The following is an 18,936-nucleotide window of genomic DNA, read 5'->3' as shown; positions in this document are numbered from 1 at the left end:
AGTGTTGGAGAATCATTTTGAATGTTGGGGATAAAACTACAAGTTCAATTATTTGTTTACTCTGCCTTAATTTTTATTTTCTTGGAGTTTCTCGGTGGTGTTTTGACCAGAAGTTTTGTTTTTCCACTTTTATTCAATGAAGACTATGTGACAAATACATGGTAAAATTTAAATTTTAAAACACTTTTATTTCTCTTATTTCTTCTCTTGGTTTACTTATCCGTGCAAGTTTGAGGTTTATATTGTGAGAATGATACAAATCAAACTCATGTCTCTGAAGTTCAGTCTGAATTTTTAGAGTTCAACCTAATTCAGATGATTGGAGAATTATAAGAAGCAGAGGGGCAGGATAGAAAGGAAAGTGTGGAGGTAGCACAATGGGCTGTGGTAGAGGACTGTGGGTGTCCCAGTGATAGGTGTGGTATTGGAAAGTGAAGAGTTGTGATTCTATACCTCTGAATCATATACAGTGTTGTAAAAAATATATATAAATAAAAATTTCATGTTGTCACCCACACAATAAAGATATGGTCATCCAAGATGTCTTTTCCCCCTCAAGACTACTATTAAAAATAAAAATATGATCATAGAGAGGCATTGTTAATAAGAACAAAGATATTAAAGTGGGAAAGAATTGGATTCAAATCCTATTACCCAAGATGACAGCATGGGATAGAATTGGATTCAAATCCTATTACTCTAACAAACAAGATGTATAGTTTTGGATAATTATATAAATTTTCTCAACTTTAATTTCCTTGAGTGTGACTTGAAGATAAGATAATCTACCTTCTAGGTGTGTTGTATAGAACTAAACGAAAAGGTTAGCAGAAAGTATTTGTCTCTAGCAGTAAGTGACCAATAAACTCTGCTGCTTCCATATTTCCATAGGGTCAGGTGGAGAAAAGAGCAGATGCAGGAAGACTTACATTATCTAAGGCCTTAGATCAGAATGAAGATTCATAATGTTAACAAAAGAGGCAGAACTTCTAAAGTGGACCTGTATTTTAATATGCGGTTAGGAAAAGAACTTTTGTATGAGATGGTTCAGCAAGTAATGTTGTGTTGGGAAAAATGTTCACTGGATTAATTTAAATGCTGTATAGGAATTTAAGTTTAATTAAATGAATGTACAAGTAAATTATGGTAACTGTAACATGCCATAGAACAAATGTTAGGAATGCTGATATGATATGAAAAATAAAATAGTAATTCCAGAGATGAGATTGGCAAAGATAGGTCATTTCAGGGGATATGTACTTGGGGAAAATAAGTTCAAACAGAAAAGCTGAAGCTGGAATGAATTTTTTGAGAACTGAATGAATGTGAGGGTACATATATTTGTGGTCTCTTTATTTTCTCTGCTAATTACTCATTTTTTGTTTTAGAAAGGTAATCGGAGTTAGCAATCTATTTCTATATATTTGAGTTATTTATATAGAACCTACCACACAGACTATTAAAAGCTTAGCAAACTGAGTGGTTGCTTCTATTCAAAGTCAGTGTGAGTCAAGATTATCTCTATCACTGTCTAATTCTGAAAGCTTGGAGAGTCAATAGGTTAGCATTAGGAATTTTCCATTTACTGACATTGATTCAATTCATTTCTTGGTGGTAGTTCTGCACATTTATTCATAGACATTACTGGAAGCTTAAAACAGACTTAAAAAAAAGCTAATTGAATTTAGAATCATGCTGAAACCAAGCTTAAAATATGGAGGGAAGCTGGTAATGATGACTCAGTACTGAAGCTAAGTTAATGATTTAGTGATGAATTTCAGAGCTTCAGAGAAACTGAACGAGTCTCAGCATGCGACTACTTTTGGACAACTTTCCACTGACTGAAGAATTGGCAGTTAAGAATATTTTTGGCATGTTTGAGAGTCATGAAAACATCTGAATCATATGCTTTTAAACAGTGATATCACATCAATTATTTCCCTGTTTACAGCTCCTCCTTTTTTTGTTATGGTGTGAGCCTCTGTAACTGCAGAAGCCATACTATACTGCTTCAGCCACAATGTGCCATGCAAATCTCTTGTTCCCTGGTGCTCAGGGCTGATGGAATATTCTGCTTGCCCTTCCTCTTAGCCTGTTTGTGGAATATCTATTCATCCTTCAAGCCTCAGTTCACCCATCTCTTTCTTAGTTCTCTAACTCAAAGGTATTTTATAATGACGTTGTTGCTTTTTGTAATGTTTATTTAACTACCCACTATGCAAAAGTTACTTCCTTTTATAGTAGATTTATATGTTGCTTTATTTATATGTTGCTTGAGTACACATTGAGCGGGGGTGGGGGGTATTTGGCTATGAGAGTCTGTTTTAAATGATTTCCTTTGTTGCTGTTGTTGTTGATGATATTTTCACAGAATGTCACACTCTTTCAAAGGAAGTTATTTGACTGCCAGCTCTAAAGGCTGTCAGAACTTGTGGGAGTGCTAATTGGAGCCAATCAAATTTTAACTGACCTGTTTCTACACTTCAATGACAAAGAGGAATTTCTTCTCTTTTGTGAAGTAGAAAGACTCAATACTGATACCTGACTGAAGAGTTAACCAATTGGGGGAACAGTTATTCTTTACTATTTCTTTTTTGTTATTTTTTAAATTGAAATAACTGCATTATAACACATAACTGTCAGGTGTGTGTTGTTATAAATCAGTGTCTCTGTTTATTACATTAATTCACCATTAAATGTCCAATTCTTTCCTTCACCATAAATTGACTTCTTTTACCCAATTTACTAACTCCTCTTTTGCCTTCCTTTCTGGTAACCACTGATTTGGTCTCATAGCCTAGAAAATTACATTTGTTCAAGTTCGTTCATTTGTCTTGTTTTTCTATGTACATTTGCATGAAATCATACAGTATTTGTCTTTCTCTGATTTTACTAAGCATAAGGCACTCTCGAGCCATCCATGTTGTTGCAAATTGCAGGATTTCATCTCTTTTTATAGCTGAGTATTTTTTAAAAGATTTATTTATTTTTATACAAGAATCAGGGTACAGGCCAGATGTGCGGGAGGGTGAGAGGATTCAGCAGAGATAGAGCGGGGAGCAGAACAGGCAGACTGACGAAATACACTGCTGAGGGGAGCTGCGGGCAAGACAGGAGAAGTCTGCCCCACCATGTGGCTATCTCCGTGGCTGGCGGGGATCGAACTGGCACTGCAGAGCCTGCGGACAGCTTCACAGTGCTGCGCTCAACTGCCTGCATCACCAGGGAGGCCCTTTATAGCTGAGTTTTATTCTGGCTTCTTTATCCAATTATTTGTTGATGGGCACTTAGGTTGTATCTAACTCTTGATTTTTGTACATAATGCTGTATGAACATGATCTTCCTTATTAATTCATTAAGAAAATTATAATTCTGATTTATTATTGATAAATTGTCAATAAACTTTAAGTCTGACATACACATCAAGAAAATGTAGTTTAAAACTATTAACTGGGTAGAGTCTGCTTTTGGCCCTAAGGTAGAAACCATCTTTGGTCATTGAGAACCATTTCCAAAATGATTTTAAATTTTAATATTCTTATTAAATTTATCCTCACACATATAGAGCTCCCAATTTGAAGATGTGTAATGACAAATATTTTAAGGAAAAACACATGTGTAAGTATTAGAGTATGTTTTGAATGCAAAAATCAGCAAGAGTCTATTTTTTAGGTTCTTACAGACATATATGTGAAAAGAAATATATTTTTGGTATAACTTGACTAGCTTTATTTTTAGGGTAATCAGTAATGGTGACATTTTCTTTTTTTTTTTTTTTTTCTTTCCCCTGAGATACCACATCCTGCAGAGTAAGTTCATCCATTCATTAAACAGGTAAATTGGAAACAAATAATTACTCCACAGATTATGTATGATATTTACCCTGATGGAAACAAGGGCAGTGCTGCAGGTGTGTGAAATTCAGATGGGGTTGTCGTGGGAGTCCCCTCTATGAGGAGGAGAAACTGCAGCTGCAATCAGAGCAGTGAGCAGAAGAGAACATTTTAGACAGAATAGTATGTGCAGAAGAGGCAGAAAAGAGTAGAGTGCTAGAGGCACAAAATGTTGGCATGAGGCATGATGGCAAAGAATGAATTGAAAGATCTGGGTTTTGAGATGGGGTATATAGGAGGTGAGGTTCTGATTGACAGAATGTTAATGCAGAGTTTCATGTATGCACCATGAGCCGACAGCAATGAATAAGTTATGAAAACTTGATAAAATAATGACAATAATATGTTCTTTTCTTTGTTATTATGAATATGATCCTACCTTCTCTCAGTCAACCAAAGACATCTGTTTGCTTCATGCAAGATGGGATATGGGATTCGTGTTATTACAGATGAAGTTAAAGACAAGTGAGAGGCCTGGCTTTGAATACCTAAATGGAACTTTTGAATACCCTGTAAAACAATACTCTGAAAGTCAGGTTGTGTTCACACCATAAAAGGCTTTCCAAAATTCTGGAAGCTCTAGCTGACATACATGATCCAGGTTTGAAGTTATTATAGACCATGAATGAAGGGCTTTCAGGACATAAAGTAAGAAATTTTCTGCCATATAGATGGGTAAAGTATCTCTCTTCTTTCTAGAAGAGTGACCCAGATTGAAGATGTTTTATGCAAATGATCAAAATATTTTGACTTCTTAGCTGTGAGTTGAAATCCCAGGGTGGGAAGCATGTTTGGTTGAAAGTGAAAGTATAAACTAGAGAATGTTTCCAGTGACTTAGTGAGTTAGTTACAACAGAATTATAATGGTAGTGTGATAAATTCAATCCCAAATATTTCTTGGTGCTTATTTGTGGTGAAGATCTCAGCAAGTTGTGCTTGCCTTGTGGGAAATTAAGAAATCTGATGAGATGGGGGTCAATGTATTTACCATGAATTGGCCATATCCCTGGCAAGGGGCAGGAGATCCTACACAGAACAAAAGGGTAACAGCCTGGGCAGGGATCCAGATGAAGGCTATGACTGAGAGTCAGGGAGTCCTGCAGCACCACTGAAGGCTCAGTAAGGGATCAGTTAGCATGGTGTGACCATAGTTCTAAGAATGGCCCAACTGAACAGAGCAGGAACAGATTTCAGTAGATGACTGCAGAAGCCAGGTGACCAGATAAGAGACATTGTTATAAACAATGGAGAGCACTAAAGGGAACAAGTGCCTGCAAGTTTGGGTTTGAAGCCACCCTTTTCCTGCTATTCTATGGTCTAAATTCATAAGCTTTCGAGAAGAAATATAGTGGGATGGAGGATACATGGATTGACTAGCTGCCAGATATGACTGAGCCTTTAGAAAAATATTAAGTCAGAAGATGAAATAACATCAGTCAGCACTTAGTTCATGTGCTTATTCATTCTATAAATTACCTGTTGAGTGTTTTGTATTCCATGCACAGGAAATAAGACTGACACTAATCCATGTCCTCCTGGAGCTTACATTCTAGAGAGAATTGTTCCAAGTTGAATGTTAAGATATAGAGAAAAAAATGTTTTTAATTAGAAAAGATAAAAATGCTGCAATTTATTTTCACATTCAAATAGTAGTATTTGTTTTATAGTTTTAATCCCAAAACAATAGGGATGAAAAGTACTCTGGTATGCATGATCTTGTAATGGTTAAGAAGAGCTAAAAATGACTAGAGAGTTTATTCTTGCTTGGACACTAAGTTTAAATAATTTGACATTTTATCTTAGTGTCAATCACAGAACCACAAAAATTTAGAGCTGGAGAGGATCTTAGAGGTCATGCAGTCTAGTATTTTAGTTTGACTGGTAAGGAAACACATGTGCAGGGAGTTGAAGAGAAAATTGCTTAAGATTTAAATGTGTGTTCCTTGATTTTAGGCAAGGTTTTTTTTTTTTTTAATAATAGAACAGCTTCCCTTTAGATCTTAGAAGAACTTATTAGTTATTTGGTCTTGATATCAGTGAGCCATGTCTAGGGCTGATGGATTGAGAACAAAAAGACCAATGCAATGATGTATATATATTCCCACCACAAAATTCCCACCACCAATTCATGAACCATCACCATTGTCCCTTGTGCTCTTCCCTCCCCTGTTTTGATCCCTCTCCCTCCCCCTCCGCTGCAGAATGTCTCTGATTTATAGTTGCCTGCTAATTTATTTATTTATTTATTTTTTCATGTTCCCTTACTTGGTTCCCCTATATTCCTATAAGTGAAACCATCTGATTTTTTTTCTTTTTCCTTCTGACTTATTTTATTGAAGCATAATTCCTTCTAGCTCCGTTCATGTTCCTGTGAATGGCATAAATGTATCTTTTTTGATTGCTAAATAGTATTCCATTGTGTATATGTACCACATCTTCTTGATCCAGTCATCTTCTTTGGGAATTTGGGTTGTTTTCATATCTTGCCTATTCTCAATAGTGCTGCAATAAACATAGGGGTGCAGGTATCCTCTTGAATTAATGTTTTTGTGTCCCTTGGGTAGTTCCCTAGGAATGGAATTGTTGGGTCATATGGTAACTCCATTTTCAGTAGTCTGAAGAACCTCCAGACAGCTTTCCAAAGTGTCTGGACCAATTTGCATTCCCACCAGCAGTGTAGGAGAGTTCCTTTTTCTCCACATCCTCGCCAACATTTGTTGCCAGTTTTTAAAATATGTGCCATTCTCACTGGTGTAAGGTGGTATCTCATTGTCTTCTTGATTTGTATTTCCCTGATTATAAGTGATGTTGGAGATTTTTTCATATACCTGTTGGCCATTTGCACTTCCTCTTTGGAGAAGTATCTATTTAACTCTTCTGCTCATTTTTTGACTGGATTGTTTACTCTGTTTTTGTTGAGTCCTGTGAACTCTTTGTAGATCTTTGTGCAATGAGATATATATATATATATATATATATATATATATATTTTAAATTTACTTTTTTTTAAAAGATTTATTTTATTTATACAAGAACTGGGTACAGGCCAGAGGCACGGGAGGGTGAGAGGATTCACGAGAGACAGAATGGGAGCAGAACAGGCAGATGGACCAAAAACACTGCTGAGGGGAGCAGCGGGTGAGACAGGAGAAGTCTGCCACGCCATGTGGGAATCTCCCTGGCAGGCCAGGAATCGAACCAGCACTGCAGAGGCTGCAGACAGCTTCACAGCGCTGCGCTCAACCCACTGCACCACCAGGGAGGCCCTACTTATTTTTTTAATTGAGACAGTATTAGAATCCCCCATCAGTTATCGCCACCATAGTACTGCACCCAGCACACAATCTCCTGTAGTCCTCTCACCATTTTCCATTGTGCCCCCTTCCCTCTTTGTGCCTACTCCTCCTCTACTGAATGCTTCAGTTCTATAATCAGCTTGATATTTATGTAGGGTAGACAATAAAGAGAAAAAGAGACACTTATTAGAGAGATTATTTGCTTCTTTTTTGTCATAGAATGTGAAGTAAAGTCCAGAAAGAGCTCAAGTGATCTCAGAGGCAGAGCATCTGACAAGGTGACAACCTACTCAGTAGGGGTAGAAGCTTGGGGTCAGGAATGTGACAGGTTCAAATCCCAACCCCACCACCTATCAGCAAGCTTCATAATCCACTGTGACATTTGCTGAAGGGAATTTGTTACAGAAAATGGATAAGATGTTTGTGAATGCCTTACCTTGAAAGAATACAGCTGATAAAAGATATTTCTAAAATAATGCTGCTTCACCCACTTACACACAGTAATTTTTCCTTAAGTGATAAAGAGGAAGAATTGGGTTAGTCTGTCAGGAATAGTTCCCACTTTGCCATTTATGTCCTCTAGAGTTGACAGTCTATTTTTCATGTAAAAAAAAATGAAAATTACTGAAATGGAGTTAAATGTAGGATATTCTCTAATCATGCTTAGTACAGGGCCATCTCTTATCTTGGCAGAAGGTAAATAGGCCAGAGAGAAAGAAGCAGGCTTTTAAAAACATTTAAAATGAGAGCATAAGTATATGATGATAGAATCTGAAATATCAACTGATCATTTTTTCCTTGTATTTCCTGCCCCCTTCTCTGCTTAATTAAAAATTTACTTAAGTACATAGCTTGTAACATTGTTAAATTGTGTTGGAAAAATAAAAGAACAACACACTTTGTCTCAGACTGATATTCAGCTAGGTTTTTGTGGTAAAACAATAACATGTAAATACTGTAATTTTTCAGTTCCTAGCCATGACATCACATGAACTTTCTACATTATGTGCTTTGACGCATATATTACAAACAGAGGCAGGGAATAGATGATTACGATGAAAAAAAAATAAGGAAAGAAAAGCTTAACTCTTTTTCAAGATGTTTGACACAAAATACCATGAAAGGCTAAGTACCCTTTTGGTTGGAAGTGATTCAAGTTGATCCATGCATTTTGTCACATAAAATAAGTTAACTGTGCTGGCTATATTGTGTTTTGGCTGAATGCTTTACCAAATAAGTTGAACAAATATTAACTGAGCAGCAATTATGACAGTCTAAATGTGCTAAGGTGGGAGTGTGTGTGTGTGTGTGTGTGTGTGTGTGAGGGGAGGTGGAGGGGGGTAAGGACTGGGCAAAAGTGTTAGGCAAAGTTAGGCAGAAAGGAGTTTACCATAACAGGAGAAAGAAAAACACCATTTCTGACCCCTGACACTAGAAAAATAATTACTCATATTAAATTACATTTAGTTTATCTTATAGAGGTGTCAGACTGGCTCTTTATACAATAAATTTTACTATGTTGCATAGTAAAGTTGTGTTAATCTAAGGAATATATTTTTACAGTTTAAGCAGTAATAATGAGATCTTTTTATTATTCATTATTCATCATTTGTTATTGAATGCTACATTAATGTTGAATAAATAATTAAAGTAAACTTTTTGTTCCTATGTAAAAGTTAAATGCTCTTTGAGAAAAAGTTAGTGAAGACATTTAAGAAATAATGTTTTACTTTATGCCAAGTGAATATTTAATTTGCTGGTATCTTCTTATTGTTCTTTGGGTTTTAAAATTGGGTTAAATATGGTGCTTTATATAAATATGAATCTAAGTTTTCTCTCTCAATAACTTAAGAGTGAAAAGAATATAAAATAAATGCAAGAAAAGATGTTATGTAATTTAGCAACTTTCAGATTTTCAGTTGATAATTAAGCCCCGAGCCTCATGTTAGATTATATTTGCTTGTCAGTTGAATATTCCATGATTAGTTGTTTATTAGTGTTTGTGTTAGTTCCTTTCCTCAGGTATTTAAAGAAATAATTTCACTTTTTTATTTCATAGAGAAAATGAATGTTTTTAAAGTTGGTGTTTTTATTATTCTCTTTGATTATCCCTTAGGAATATTTTATGATAAATTAATAGAAATATATATGAACTGTGAGCATAGAAATTACATGCCATTCATTTAACCTAAAATCCTTCCAGAGGACTGTGCAACATGATGTTATTTCTATGCATTCTTATACAAAGAATGTCAAAGCATAGGGTTGTAATAAAGCTCTATCCAAAGAGCTGTACATCAGTTTGCGTAGAGCTGGTTTTCAGATTTAACTGTATTTCCTAGAAGTGAACTTATGATTGGCTATTTATTGATGTGTTAAGGGAACATTGATTTAGATGTCATCTTATAAATATGTCATATCTACATAAATACATATGTAATAAAAATTATTTTCCTTTTTAATCCTTAACCTTCATTTTTATAATTTTACATAATAAATGTGTAGTTTTGGGTACATCAGTCATTTAAAACCTATACTGGTTCCTTTTAAGAAGCAAACTACTCATATTTCGAAATGGCATGATGGTACTATTAAAGCTGCAAAGAAACATAGAATTCAGTTAATATTATAACTTCATTTTACAAATGAGGAAACTGGGACACAGATTTTCCCACAAAGGCCCATATGTTTGTAAAACTAGGACTGAAACAAACTGATTCCATTCCCTAGAGTGGATTAGAATTATTCAGTAAAATCAGAGATTTCTTTGTATTTCTCTTGTCCTTCTTTGTCTTTCCTCTGGGTGAAACAACACAAGTGTTCATGTCCCGGTGGAAGTATATAGAAAGTGGCAAAGGACTACAGATGATAACCTAATAGGTCATATCCTCCTTCATGACATTTGATCTTTATTTTTAAGGATCTTCAACAAAGGCACATATGTTTTGTTTTATTCCCCACTTTCATATTACATTACAAATTTTAAAAACATTTTAAATTTTTTATAAAAACATTTCACATGTAAATATTTAGGACTACTTTGAGATAGTTTATTTTGTTACACATGAAACCTTTGACCTAGAATCTCACATTATTATTGATTTGGTAGAAATTTTGTTATTGATTCAGGTACACGTATATCTCCAATGAAGTCATAGTGAAATACAAGGATTCACCTTATCTATAACTAGAACAAGAGTTACAGTGTGAATATAAGTTTCCAAATAAAATAATTGTAATGTCATTTATTTTCAACTGTTCATGACTACTTTCATATACTTACTTTTCTTTCCTTTTGTAGTTACAAAGTCAAATTTGATCATATAATATACAAACCACAGACCATAGGTTTCCAGGAAGTTTGGGAAGGGTTTATTTTTTTTTTTTTTGAACATGAGTGTTTCTGTGTCATTTTTGCAGTGTCCCCTCTAAGTTGGAGAGATATACTTGGATCCAGACATCTGGGTTCAGTGTTACTGATAGGAACTGAGCAGCTCTTGTTCATCTAAATTATGTAGCTCTGGCCAACTTCACATGGGCTTCTATCAGTTGAAATGGCATCTTCAACTTCAGCCAAGTGTAGGTTATTAGGTTATGAGTGCCAAAAATGATGAGTTGTCTCCACACTTTATCCAGCGTGAATAAAAGCAAGATTGTAAAATAATTATAATCTCTTGAAGTAGAGCCAGCCACACAGCCTGAGTCCATCTTTCTTCATTAACTTGTATACAGTTCTTATTTTAACAGAACATACTTACAGAGGGTACTCACATGGGACTGCTGAACCAGCTGTACAACTTTTATTTTGAAGAAAAAAAGTTGAGCCTCAGAACAGGCTGTTTTAAAGACAGGGAGGGACTTAGCTTTCCGAGCTTGACCAGCATGTGGAAGGACTGCTCTCATGGCTGCAATAACTTAGGGAGCTCCTACCTGGGTGACACTGCAGTAGGAAGTTTTCTGTTTGTTTTGTTCTGTTTCCGAGGGTCCTGTGTACTTCTCTTTCCCATATCAACGTGACTCTTGGTGGTTTTTGCACACCCTGCTCTGTGGGGGAGTGCCCCAATGTGCCTGTCTTATGTGGCCTCTATGGACACACAGCTCAGCTGGCAGAGAGCAGGGAAGCTTTCTCCCAGCACCCAAAAAGAGAAAGAGGAAACTACTTTTTCCTTTTCGGCTCCTTGCAGCACAATAGTTTAGGATAAGCTTGCACTTTCTCTCCCTGGATTTTCTGGAGTGGTTTCCAGGAAGAAGTTAAACCTTCACCTTTAAATGGATGACCATGTCACAATCAGGAAGAAACATCTCCAAAGACCCATCTTTAGGTAAGTAATGCTACATCCTAGGTGCCTCCAGGGCTATCAGGAAAAATAATGTCTCTCTTTCATCTTAACTTGGTAATTCTGGCACTAAGTTACTGTAAAGCAATAAAGAGCATGCTTATAGTTTAAGTCCATGCATACTGAGGGAGTCCTTTTATTTTCTGTTTTCTGAAACTGTGCACAAGTTCTTATCAACTCCTCAAAATATATTTTAAAAACATATTAACTATTAAAGCACATGGATGACATAGCACTGGAAAACTTTTGAAACATTATGCAATCCCTTGCTGTTTACAATGGTTGCATAGCCCTCTAAAAGGGAAATATTGTGCTTGGTTCTTTCAACAGAATACACTCAGAGGTAGTGTTTTAGTTCTGTGAATGCTGCACCTTTTTTTAGTAATGTGTGGGGAGACAGATTTGAACTTGATAGCTACTGTACTAGAGTGTACATTTTACAACAAGTTTAGGAATATCTGAATAACAGTTAAGGAAAAGAGAGGATAATGGGAGAAATTGTTCACTGTGATGGAATCTTTGGCAAGGCAAAATGTAGATACAGTTTAATGGATTGAGTTAAGGTTTCATTTTGGGTAGAAGGGCCACTCTTTCTCTAAGACAGCCGAATTTTCCTCATTGACTCTTTAATTCTTGTTTCTCTAGTTACCAATTATATACTTTAGAATTTAAAATTGAGGGATTAAGAATTTAAAGTAGTTATAAAATGAACCCAAATAATTTTTTCCTCTTAAAACAGAAGATTATAAGAAATTTAATTATATGCAAGTTTTGTGCTTCCCTCAAAATATATTTCTGTTAAATAGAGCAAAGATAGATGTTAATAGTTCTAAATATTAAAGGCAAGTTGCAGCCACTGGTTGTTGATTTAAACTTAACCACAAGATAGTAGAAGTCTAAGGATGGAGTTTCTGGTATTCTATGGTGGTTACATAATGAATGAATGAACTTCAAGGAGTATAATTATATAAAATGCAAACATTTTTATGTATTGATTAAGCATTATTACAGTATTATTAATAGTAATAACATACCTTTACAATTCTCAACACAAAATAATAGCTCAAATCTTGTAAAACTTTTTTTGAATATAAGTTTACATAAACCTATAAGGCACTTGTGAATTTAATATCATAATCTGCTTCTATTTAAATATACATTTATGTTTTTTATACAGTTTCACTAAATAACTAAAATTCCTTAATGATCCCCCCAAATTGAAGGAATAACAATAGCAGAGATGATTCCAAACTCAAACCCTGAAGCACCTGCAGAAGTTCAGAAAATCAAGATTGTGTGAGATAAAATCATACCTACTTAGCTGGCATCTTTAGACTACTGCTCCACCGGGGAGTTTTTAGAATTGAGGCAGGTGGTTCTCCTGTACGCCAAATCCTTATCCTTTCCTGATAAATTGTATGCTCAGGTGTCACTAGCTTGAGATGTGCAACTCAACAGTGTTTCTGTTTTTTTTGTTTGTTTGATGTACAGAACAGATCCTTTGTGCAAGCTAAGATTCTTTGCAAAGATCATTAGAATAAAATTTGGATACAACTGGGTAAATTCAAATGGTTGCTTCACCATCTTGGTGACTCAGAAAATATAGCTGCCAAAGAAGGCATACTTTCACACAGGCAGTTACATCAAGCAATTGAAAGAAGCGGCTTCCTAATTGAAAATAGGGTGAAACCAGATGTGGGGGTAGGATAGATTGGTCAGCTGGTGACAATGACAGCTGATATTGTTTTTATCACTATATGTTTATGATGAAGAAAAAGGGAGGTTGAAAGTATCCAAAAGGAGTCACATGACTAAGCATAACTCTTTACAGAAAGTTTTCTTTCTCAGTAAAATACAGCATGGATTATTTGATAGCTCGTTGTACTTTGGGGCAAGCTGGGAAGTGGGTTAAGCGTGCAGTCTTTATCAGCCTCCTTACCCTGGTCCCTTATCCCCTTGGCTACCTATGGACTGCCCAGTCTCTCACAATGAGACATCTTTTGCAAACCTATCTTTTCTAGTCTGGGCCAACTACCTGCCCTTTTCTTCTCAATATGCACTTGTTTGCACCCTTTTTCCTAAAGACAGTCACACTTTCTTAATCCACTTGTAAGCATTTGTGCTAGACAGTAGAAATCTGTACTAGTTTTAAGCTTAGCAGAAATGTGGAACTATATTGGCTATTTATAAATAATTCATTTAAAGTTTCAATCACTAAGAGAGATCTATGCAGTATTTTGGGGGTGGAAATATCTGATATCTATCACTTTAATTTCTATATACAGGCTATTTCCTCCTACAATTGAATTTATACTTTAATTCAATTCACCTGACATTCTCTGATTGCCTCCAACTTTGCACAATGAAAAAGAAAAACAGATCTTATTTGTTTTCGTAGGACCTATCCTCTAGTATATACTTATATAACCATGTATAGGCTGACAGCAGGTGCCAAAAAAGCAGGTGACAACATCCTGGGAAGCTGAAGAGGGAGAGACAGATGTCAGTGAGGACTAGTTCTAATACTTAACTGATCTGAGAGATAAGAGCAACATTTTTCTTAATTTTTGAGACTGAATCAACTTTTCATTAGCACAACTTTCCTAACTTTCAGATAGCAAAAGTCATCTATTAAGTGCAAAAGTTAGTTGAGATGTTTTAGAGGAGATGATGGGAATTGGCATTCCATGACTGGGCTGATACTTGAAAGACAGAAGAATTTTGCATGTATTTAAATTCTGTCTTTAAGAATGTCTCTGTCTCCTATCATGGTGATTCCCTAATTATATCACATAGTTGGGTTATCAAACCTATGTTTTAAAAATCCTTCAAGGAAATTTTAGATACAAATTTTTATACCAGTTCTCTGAGGCAAGAAACAAAGGCAATGTTTAATTTATGGCCAAGGAAAGGGTTTATATGATCTCTCTCATATATATCTTATGGTACTTTGGGATTAATAAAACTATATAGCCCTGAGTCAAATGGTGTACCTCATACACACTTTGTGGTTCTACATACAAAAAACTTTTGCTCTTCTGACTAGTAGAGAGAAAAGATGATTCTTCCTTAACTCAAGAGATACAATCTAGGTTTTATAAATTTCCAGGAATGTAATACTATCAAAAATATATATTTATATGTTTTCAACTAACAACACTGGATTTATTTCCAGCACTTAACAAAATAAAATTACATAGATACTTGACATATAAGATGTGGATTAACATTTAATATTAGAAGTTCTGACAGACATATTCCTTTAGACTTTTAAAACCTCCTTTATTGTATTCCCACAGAATTTTATCTCTGGTAATCAGAATTTACCTCTTCATATAAATAGATTCATCAATTTGTAACCTGTAAAATAAAGTGCTTTTATGTAGTTAAGTTAAATGATTGCTGAGGACACATCTATCTTATTATATATTCATGTTGCTTACTGAAATGTCTATATTCCTCTGAGATAAATCAACCTTAGACTTTGATACTAAGAAAAATGTGTTTCTGTAATAATATTGCATCAGTGAAATTTGTTCTTATCTGAATTTCACTGCCATGAAGAGTTTAAGACTGGAATTTTGTTATAATTATCTCCTTTCTAATTGATTTGATGTTTTGTTTTATCAAGTTCTATTACATATACATCTTTTTCTTCTTGTTACTTCAAATTCTTTCTAGAAATAGGTAGAAAAACATGAACTTAAAAAACACATTGGAGCTATTCTTATATATTATATCTTTTTTAGTGATCTTTGTAACCCACAATCTTTGAAACATCTTTCAGGGTTCAAAAGTGGCTAAGTTCTTTTTTTGTGGTGACTTGCCATCAGAAATAGCACAAAAAAGCTACAAGCAAAATCATGCAAATATTTCTTCATTAGCCCTAGAACTGAGAAGTTGTGCATGCTTTGAGAATCTGAGACATTAAAGTGTGAGCCAAATGACTGCCAGCAAGGGCCCAAGACTAATGAAAATCATGTTGGGATCTTCACAGCATTTAGAACATGCTGTTTCTTCCCTTTATGCCTTTTCAAAAGTTTTATTTTTACAAGTGTTTGTTAGCAGAGGAATTCTGAGTGTGTTTTTGGCAGGCATATTCTCTTCACATAGAAATGTAGAAAGTGGTAGGATGAAGTAGGAAAATCTAGGAAAACAAAGAAGATCCTAATTTTGTTGTGGACCTAATGAAGATGATTAGTACTATGACTTTGAATTCTAATATCAAGGTAGTGATATATCCTTTCTATAGGGATATCATAAAATATCTGTTACTTATTTTAAAATCATACACCTTTTTGAATATAAGCATTTTGAATTATTATCACATTTAAGCTCAGTGTATTAACATCGGTGTTAAGGCACAGAAGTCTCTAGTATGCAGGCAACACACCACATTTCAGGTGGAAGAATTGACTTACTTTGCCAATTTGCAGTAGTTTTCTAGGCAAGGTTTCCAGATAGTATTCAGTTATTCAGGTGTTTCAGGTCCATTTCCTTTGTTATTACTTCAGCATGATCAAAACCCAAACAAATAATATAAAATATGAAGTTAATTCACAGTTTAAAGAAATTATAATAATTATTGGACATTGGTATTGTTGTTTTGTAAATGCCTAAGTATTTATGATATTCTTTGATTTAAGCCTCTTTTTTACACCTCCCTTTCACCAGCAATACATATGTTAAGACAGAAATATATTTAGCACAAAGTCTTCAGAATGAAAAGTAATTACTTAGAAAAGAAAGTTAAGTATGAACTGATGAGAGAATGATATATTAAATATCCTTTCTTTTTATGCAATGAATTTCCTCATATTCTATGTAAGTCATATCTGAAATATAATGCAATTCTATATGAAAATATTTTGTGATTTTATTAATTAAAAGAAAGAAAGAAATTGTTATATAATTACACATTGGAAATTAAATTTTAGATTTAAAAAAATGATAATTTTTATGTAAATGACAACTAATTGGTGGTACCAAACAATTATATATCAGTTGTTCCCTCTTGCTATGAAAGTGGAATATACATGTGGGAAATAAACATTGTGAAATTAAAGTTTTTGAAACTACTGGACACATGCTAGTTAATAGAAGAATACATATATTTTATAACAGACATTAAGAATTGAATTTTTTATTGTGCAGATCAGGAAGTTTTTGCTGCTGTCAAAAGCCACTGTATGACTTTTAGAACAAAAAAAGATACAAATTGATGTTTAAAATAGTGTGAAGATCAAAGCCCAACAGTACTCACATTTGAATGTAAGGCAGGTCATGTTTATCAGGAAAAGAATCATCAGATATTTTTGTTCCTTTTTCTTTCTAGCTGTGATAAAAGTGATTTTGATTTTTAAGTGGTCATCACAATAGATACATTGTAATTTGCTATACATTTCAAAGTTAAGCAGTAAGTAATTTACCCCCTCTATTGTTATTTCACCCACAGTCATAATTGAAATTATCTCCAATAAACAGCACCAGAGTTATTAATATTCATACTAAGAGCTATTGTTCATCATAGAGTTAGCACTTTTTCAGAAAATTTCCATATATATAATCTTCAGAGCAATTCCATGAGGACAATCGGAACAGTTACTATATTAAAACGCAGGAAGTATATTTCACTCAGGAGCTTCAGAAATCTTGTTTTCTAAATCTTGATGATATTTGCATTTATCTTGGACATTAATATGCTTTAGAAATGGCTTTTCAAAGATTTGTAATATTTGAAGAAGAAAAATAAAAATTATGCAGATAAAATAATTTACTGGAGATCATTCAGTGGGGATTAAATAATTTAAGGGGGATAACATCATCCAGAAAATTTTATGTTTGAAATAATTAGCCTGTTACATATAGTTTTTTGATAAAAGCTGTGAAAAACAAGTTATACTGGTGGATACTCGTTTGAATGATGACCTGTGGGTCCTTGGAGATGGAAGAAGGTTAGGGAAGTCTGCATTACTTTATAAATCAAATCTCTTCAGTTCTGTGACTGGACATGACATAATTTGGATAGTTAGTTCTCATGGGAAAGCTTCAGTTTATTTATACTTTTGATTAAGACCTTTTGAACATGAGCTTCAACTGAGGATAATCTAACATTTCCTGAATTGGAGCTGCTAGAAGTGTATGGGGCAAGTCACAGTGCATTTCAAGGAACAGATGATACAACTTCCAGATTTGTTATCTTGGTAATAGTCCAAGTCTGCTCCATTAAAGTCATATTTTTTTGTTAAGGAGAAGTGTTAATTTTAAGTCAAGTTGATGTCATTTTTAGTGTTTTGTTGACTCTTAGGGTATTATTTTTAGAAGAGCTATTTGTTAAGTCAAGATAGATATTTAAATATTAATTACATGTCTGTAAACCAGTTGTTAGCATTGAAAATAATGAGACTTTACTATGAAAATCATCACTTCAATTTTAAAAATGTTAACATTTAATTGGACGTTTTTAAGGATTAAAGAGTTTGGAATAAATTGGAAATCAATGGTAATGAAAAACAGTAGGACTGTGTCTTTAAATGTGGCAATTTTTGAAAAAGAAAAGGAAAATATCACTAGGTCAGGTCATTTTTAAATACTGTCATTAAATTAAAATTGAGATATAAGTAGGGATATATGACAATTTAGGATCACCTGTTTGTTAGAGATCTTTTCTAATGAAGATTTCAAATGTTTGTAACTATTCTAGGAGCAATGTCTTTAGGAAACAACATAAAAGACAAAAAAAAAGACTCAATTTATCTGTCAACTAATTAAACATTTGCTGCTTAGTTTAGCTGCTTTCAATTATTTCTAACTCAGATCCAGTGTCATTTTATCTGAATTTATTTTACTGCATGTATCAGTTCATTCTATTACAGTTACTCTGGTAAGAATATTAACTCTCCTACCAAACTGTAAGATTCCTGAAGCTAGACTCAATATTGAATTCATCTTTGTATTTCTCATAGCTTTCAGTAGAATGTGTGTCATAAGCAAGCAGTTGTCCAATGTTCAAACTTAAATACCTAAAGGGACCAGATCAATACTATCATATGCAAAATTGGACTGTGGCAGTCCCACAAAAGCGTTCTGTTTAACATTTTTTAGAAACACAAAGACTAAACAAAATCCTGCTATAGAGTGCTAGCTGGTGGTGACCCTTGAAGTGAATGAATGATAAAATGACTAATTTGTTTCCTTAGGCCTACATTGTAGTCATCTTTTCATTTTCAGGGTGAATGATGATCAGCAATTTTTGACTGGAAATTCTGGTAGCTACATCCAAGAGGATTACTAGAGGGATGGGTACTTGCTTCTTATTTCTAATACTAATTAAAAATGAGAAAAAATATAAATAAAATGCTATAATTTACTTGCAATGATAACCTGTATGTAATTTTGTAGCATGAAAGG

At 34.2% G+C, this 18,936-nt stretch overlaps 1 protein-coding gene across 3 annotated transcripts in view; it reads left to right on the top strand.

The window, feature by feature from the left end:
* Nucleotides 1-18,936, top strand: part of PDE1A (phosphodiesterase 1A) — a 282,559-nt gene that overhangs the window by 71,646 nt on the left and 191,977 nt on the right. The window contains exon 1 of one of the 3 annotated variants that reach the window (XM_037523666.2): nucleotides 11,031-11,511. The exons of the other annotated variants lie outside the window; for them this stretch is intronic. Coding sequence (XP_037379563.2) covers nucleotides 11,459-11,511 — 53 coding nt within the window. The 5' untranslated portion in view covers nucleotides 11,031-11,458. Of the gene's footprint in view, nucleotides 1-11,030; nucleotides 11,512-18,936 lie in introns of those variants that run through there. 3 annotated transcript variants of the gene reach the window in all.

The sequence above is a fragment of the Talpa occidentalis genome, unplaced genomic scaffold (genome assembly GCF_014898055.3).
Source record: "Talpa occidentalis isolate TD23 unplaced genomic scaffold, MPIMG_talOcc4v2.1 talOcc4.3, whole genome shotgun sequence".
NCBI lineage: Eukaryota > Metazoa > Chordata > Mammalia > Eulipotyphla > Talpidae > Talpa > Talpa occidentalis.
Note: the sequence above shows the minus strand (reverse complement) of the source record. Positions and strands in the feature narration are given on the sequence as shown.